This window comes from Austrofundulus limnaeus, unplaced genomic scaffold (genome assembly GCF_001266775.1).
Source record: "Austrofundulus limnaeus strain Quisiro unplaced genomic scaffold, Austrofundulus_limnaeus-1.0 Scaffold97, whole genome shotgun sequence".
Lineage (NCBI taxonomy): Eukaryota > Metazoa > Chordata > Actinopteri > Cyprinodontiformes > Rivulidae > Austrofundulus > Austrofundulus limnaeus.
Genome location: NW_013952499.1, coordinates 1,628,485 through 1,634,220, shown reverse-complemented (window position 1 = coordinate 1,634,220; position 5,736 = coordinate 1,628,485). Strand labels below are relative to the sequence as shown.

The following is a 5,736-nucleotide window of genomic DNA, read 5'->3' as shown; positions in this document are numbered from 1 at the left end:
AATAATAATAATAATAATAATAAATCTTGTTGTGTGGCCCCAATACTCTGTCATAGTAAACAAAGTATTAAAGTCAGGAAATTGTTTTTATTAAGTCGATTTGTATCTCTCCTACAGCTTACATCACAATTATTGAGAAATGACCAAATATGCATCTTAGGTGACGGCGTCATTTAGTAGCTTTTAGCTGCTTTCAGGACAGCCGATAACTTTTCTTACAGAGAAGTTGGCAACCTTCTCAAAATCTCCCTCCGTGCTCAGATCACAACTCGACAGCCCCCGGCAGGAAACTTTACGACCATCCACTTGCCCCTAAATCTTACCTGCAGTAGGCTATGAGGTACCAGATGGCGCCAAAGAAAAGCCAYGTGACGGCGTAGGCCATGACGAAGACGAAGAGCGAGCAGCGCCAGTTCAGGTCCACCAGCGTGGTGAAGATGTCAGTCAGGTAGCGGTAGGTCTCCCTCATGTTGCCGTGCTGCACGTTGCAACGACCGTTCTTCTCCACGTAGCGCTGCCGCTTACGTCGAGCCCGGGCTGACAGAAAACACGAAGCAAACATGAAACCTCTTCAAAACCACGTAAAAGACTTTCTTTCAACACGTAAGACACTTTTTTTTTAAATATCTCTCTCAAAAGCATTTAGCGCGTGGGAACAAAAGGCCCTCTGTTGTTTTAAATTGTGGAAAGATTTGCCGTTTGAAGCTGTTGTTTTAAATTGTGGAAAGATTTGCCGTTTGAAGCTACAACAGGACGGCCCGATGAACGGAAGATGAAGGAAGGGTGGTGCCGAGGGACGGAACCGCTTAAGAGAGTGAGGGGGGGAAGACGAAAATGAAAAGAGACAGGTGAGAAGAGGAGAACACAGCGAGTGTGACAGGACAACATCATCAAACACTCAGAGAAGAAAAGCTACAAGTTATCTCACAGCCCCGCTGATGTCTCTTATCTGATCGCGAATCGTTTTGAAGGATGATAAAAGCTAGTTGTCTCTTTATGAAGACACTAAAAAGGAAATAACCCTGCTCCTCTACGACCATATATGGAATATTCCCCTGAGTTCTTCAGCTAACCTCGGGCGGGAGACATTATACGTACAATAAAAAATTTGAGCAAAAAAAAGAGATAAAAAAGTGCAAATGTGTCAAAAATCACTGAGGGGTGAAGCACTGCTGCACGGTCCAATTTAGAGATTTGCTACAGAAAGAGAGGTTGGTGGGGGGTGGGGGGGGTGCAGGCGGTTTTAGCGGAGAGAGAGACCTCAGCTCCACTGAGAGTCAGAAAAAACTCAGGATGATGTTTAAACTCTACGCTTTGAGCTTTTCAGACGCATCCTACAACGAGGGACAGCGGAGAACAAGGAAGTGGCGCTCACCCCACCCGAAGCGGCCCCTCTCTTTTTCCGTCCCCTGGGTCTTCTTCCTGTGCTGATTGGCTGTGGCCTCCCGCTCAGCCAGCTTGGACTGGAACGATCTGTTGACCTTGGTCGTGGCGGGAGGGGAGGGCGTCGTCTGCGTGGTGACGACGTGGCCCAGCTCCTCCGACACGTTGAAGACGCCCGTGGAGGCTTTGGAGGCCACATCTGCTTCTTCCTCCCCGTCTTTTTTCTCCTCCACGGGGAGAGCGAGGGAGTCAGGCCGGGAGGGGAAGACAGAGTTCTCCAGCGCCATGGCCTATATTTATATATATATTTATATTTATATTTGTGTGTCTGTGTGTGTGTGTGAAGTATATTAGTGTGTTACGGATATCCTCCTTTTGTTAGACGGTCCAGTTGGTATTGATTGGATCATTTGTTTGTTTCACTGAAGCCTGGAATAAAGGAAGAGAAAAAGCAAAAAAACAAATTAAATCATGGAATTGATTTGAAGCCGTGTGTTTCTTTAGCTTCTTCTGAAATTCTTTTGTTATCATCAGAACATCAAGTCTTCTCAAACTGCTGTGAATCTGAACACAAATATCAAAGCTTTTAGGGTTATTTTTCTGTAAATGCTGTTTAATCTTCTGTGTGTTTTTTTTATTTGAAACTACTTCGGCTGTTTTATGATTCGTGTACCATAAGCATTCAGCTTGTGCAAAGTACAACTGAGACTTTGGGATTTGGAAACTTTTATACTTTTRTGTACCTTTGTTTACAGTTTTTCCATTAAGCATTAAGCATTAAGCTGTAGCATAAGTTGAGAAATCTTGCTGAAAACATTGTGCTCTTTGAAATTGAACCCATTTCAGCAGATTTGATTAATTCTTAGCTTTCAGCTACTATTTTGCCAACTGTTTTGCTAGTCTTCATTTTYAGCTACWTTTTTTCAGCTTTTAGCTASTGTTCTGTTAATTTTAGKTTTTTTGTTCTATATATGTTGTTTCAGTTGCTTTTTAGCTATTGCTCTGCTAGCTTTAGCTTTGTTTATTTTTAGGTAATTTTTGCTTTTAGCTATTCTGCTAGCTTTCGCTTCGTTTAATGTTTAGGTAATTTTTGTATTTAGTTTTAGCCCTGCTAGTTTTAGCTATTAGCTGGTGTMTTAATTTAGCTTTAAGTTTTGTTTTTCTTCTGGTTTTAGGTTTTTACCTGTTGGCTGATTTAAGCTTTTAGCTGCCATTATCTTAGACTTTATGTTTTTAACGTAAAGTTTTGGTCCTTTAATTATTTGTTTTGATCACTTTAATATTTTAGTTTCATCCTCTTTAACAAAYATCAACAGTCATTCAGCATAAACTGTGTATTTTAACAGAAAATGCAGTTTTAAAAAAGATTTATTTAAATCAAAAATTTATTTTCTTTCCCTGCAGACAACCTGATCCTGGACCACAGCTGCACATTTAGACACTTTAATTAGTTTCACAAAATGCCTTGGGCTGTATGTTTGTGAGGTCTTTGCATCTGAGTGTGTGTGTGTTGTGTAAGTGCACTTACTGCTGTTTTAAATGTGGATTTAAACTCTGTGCCTGCTGAGATTTCTTACATAAGTCCCATGGAGGACTCTGAGTTAAATATGCACAGCGAGGCATGATGTTCCTGTAATATTTGCACAGTAAAATGGAGTCCAGGGTCCTCCACGTCCAGACCTGGATGTGTTGTTGTGTAGCTGAGTGGCGGATGGACGCAGAGRGGCAGTCAAGATGACGCACTAGCCCTGATGGATGGATCAGAAATAGCTCCTGTTTCAGAGGATCTGTGGGAGGCAGTCAGGAGGCTACAGAAACCAAAAAAACAGCTCGGCTGGAGGGTTCATAACACAGCAGAGAAAAGACCAAAGCCCTACCTGCTCTGCGTTGCAACTTCTGGGGGTGAAAAGGATCCGGAGCGAGCTGTTTTACCACGAGAAAAGCGAAAATCTGGTCCGCGCACGAACCGGTTTTGGCAACCTTGAGATGGCTCCCATTTCTGGTGTTGAGCATCCAGTCCGCTCCAGCTCCCGTTCAGGTTTTTTTTTTTTTATTTCCCCAGGAAAACAAAAGGAACCTCGGCGAAGCGCTCAAAGCGCGTCCACTCCGCGATCAAGTTGAAGAAAGGCGCATCCGGAGCGGAGCCGTGACGCAGAGACGTGGCTGGATCAGGCGTCGAAATGGTGGCAACAGGATAACAAGCCGGCAGCTCGGAGGGCTCCATCATCTGAGTCGGTCAGGTGTGGAGGATGCTGTCATCAGCAGCACAGCCCCGTCAGCTCTGCCTCAGTCAGCTGATGACGTCACTGAGGGAGGGGGAGGGGGAGGGGGCACCGTCCTCCTCCGACCCCCAGCAGCTCTCTGCACACAGGAACAGCCTCTTAGAATAAAAACAGAAATATGCCCAGGCACCTGTTAGAGCCCCTAAAAAAGAAACAAAAAGAATATCTTTGAAAATAAAAAGACCTTTTTTTTATTATAAGGAACTCATGTTGTCTCATCATATCTGTTTATATCAACAAAACAGCTGCAGAAATGTGATTTTCTGCATGGAAACATGCTGAGCAGACTAACGTGAGTGCTGAAACTTAACTCTTAAAACAGGACATGTAGCAAAAATAGCAACTTAAAAAGTCAAAGTAGGTTAGCTAAAAGTAGCAAAAGGCTACTTGAAAGCTGAAAAAGCCAAAAAGCAAAACACAAACTAACAATTAAAAGTAGAAAAAGATTCTTAAAAAGCAGCTCAAAGGAAAACCCCAAGATAAAACATAAAAATAACAAGGCATATAAAAGCAAAACTCCAGCAATAATTAGAAATAAGCAAAAGCAAGCTAAAATTGGTAAAACACTATAGCTGGCAAGAAGCTATATAGCTAAAAAAAAAATAAAAGGAAACGTTAAGCAAAATGCTAACAAAACTCTATAAAAGTGACAAAATCTAGCTAAAATCAGCTAAAAGTAAAAAAAACTAGCAAACTAAAGGCAAAGCACAAGCTAAACTTAAAAAGCAWCTAAGCCAAGCTGAAAGGCTAAGCTTAAAGTAGCTGAAAGCAAATAAAAAGCAAAACACTTGTTAAAAGCTAAAGGTGGTAGCCTAAAAGTGACACTTATGGCCTTAATGTTTGTTTTTGTTTGTTTGTTTATATGTTTGTTTGTTTGTTTTTTCAGCATCTTCCAGCTGAATTTTATGCAGACAATATAACCCACACACCTTTCTGCTCCACTCTGTCCAGTTACTGTCCCTCATTTCAATGTCTGGATGCAATCTAATTAAATTCCCAGCCTGCAGTTCCACCGCCCGCCTCCAGGTGGCGGTGCAGGTTGCCGCCGCGGACCTCGTTCGAGCCTCTTTCTCCAAGATGTCGGTGTTCGGGCCAGTGGTGAAAATCCACCCCGTCGTTGTCGCTTCCATCTGCGACTCGTACGAGCGGAGGAACGAGGGAGCGAGTCGAGTRATCGGAACCCTGCTGGGTAAGCAGAGAGCCGACGTGTCTGTCCTCCGTCGCGGTGGACACAAACTCGTGATAAAKATGCCGACAGGATGTGGCTAGCAGCGTTAGCTCGCCGGCTAACGCACGTTGGCTCAGTGTTTAGCCTGATGCAAACCGCATCTGGGAGCAGCTGTTTCTGTGTTAAAGCGTCTGTCTAGAGCGGCTCATTGATTTTTAATATCTTGYCTCTTAGGGACCATTGACAAGCACTCTATCGAAGTGACCAACTGCTTCTCTGTTCCTCACAACGAGTCTGAAGATGAGGTAAAGTCTTTATTTACAAACAGATAATGAACGTGTTTTAGTAACTAAGCTACTCTGAGCATTTTGTATGAATCRCTAGCTGCCACAGATTCTAATAAAACAAAAAGGATTAACTCATAAAGTGAAACCTAAACAAGTGTTTACAGATGTACCACCAAACTGTTGTGTTCTAGGGGTGTAAGAAAATATCGATACACTGAAATATCACRATATTTCATTTCCCGATACTATATCGATATTCTAAAGCCCTGTATCGATTTTTTTATTAAGGTTTAAAATGTCAACTTTCCTGCCAGCCGTTCATTTTGTGTTGTAGTTCAGCCTCTGACCACTAGTTGGCAGCAGTGAGCCAGCCATTTGGCTCCTTTACCTCTTGAGTGCCAGAGAGTAAGGGTAGCATTAGCATTGTGAGTTTTTTTTATTTTTTATTAAACAACAAAGAACACACAAAATGATACAATGTACAAACAATAAGGCGTATTTCAAACAAACAAACAAACAAACTTGCATAAAAGAGAAAAAGGATGGGTGCAAATAAAGATAAGAAATTTTAAAATAAGAAGGAACAACAAGAACAAAAAAAACTAGGGTTTAGATG

The 5,736-nt window shown here is 42.1% G+C and overlaps 2 protein-coding genes across 2 annotated transcripts in view; one reads left to right on the top strand and one right to left on the bottom strand.

The window, feature by feature from the left end:
- kcnj9 (potassium inwardly rectifying channel subfamily J member 9) overlaps nt 1–3,425 on the bottom strand; it is a gene marked incomplete at its 5' end in the record, with an annotated part of 12,726 nt that extends 9,301 nt beyond the window's left edge. The window contains 3 exon segments of the mRNA XM_014013062.1: nt 324–537; nt 1,376–1,812; nt 3,261–3,425. Of these exon segments, the coding sequence (XP_013868516.1) occupies nt 324–537; nt 1,376–1,670 (509 nt within the window).
- A 1,103-nt stretch (nt 3,426–4,528) lies between these two features.
- Nucleotides 4,529–5,736, top strand: part of eif3f (eukaryotic translation initiation factor 3, subunit F) — a 4,684-nt gene continuing 3,476 nt past the window's right edge. The window contains exons 1-2 of the mRNA XM_014013063.1: nt 4,529–4,854; nt 5,068–5,138. Coding sequence (XP_013868517.1) covers nt 4,635–4,854; nt 5,068–5,138 — 291 coding nt within the window. The 5' untranslated portion in view covers nt 4,529–4,634. The remainder of the gene's footprint in view (nt 4,855–5,067; nt 5,139–5,736) is intronic.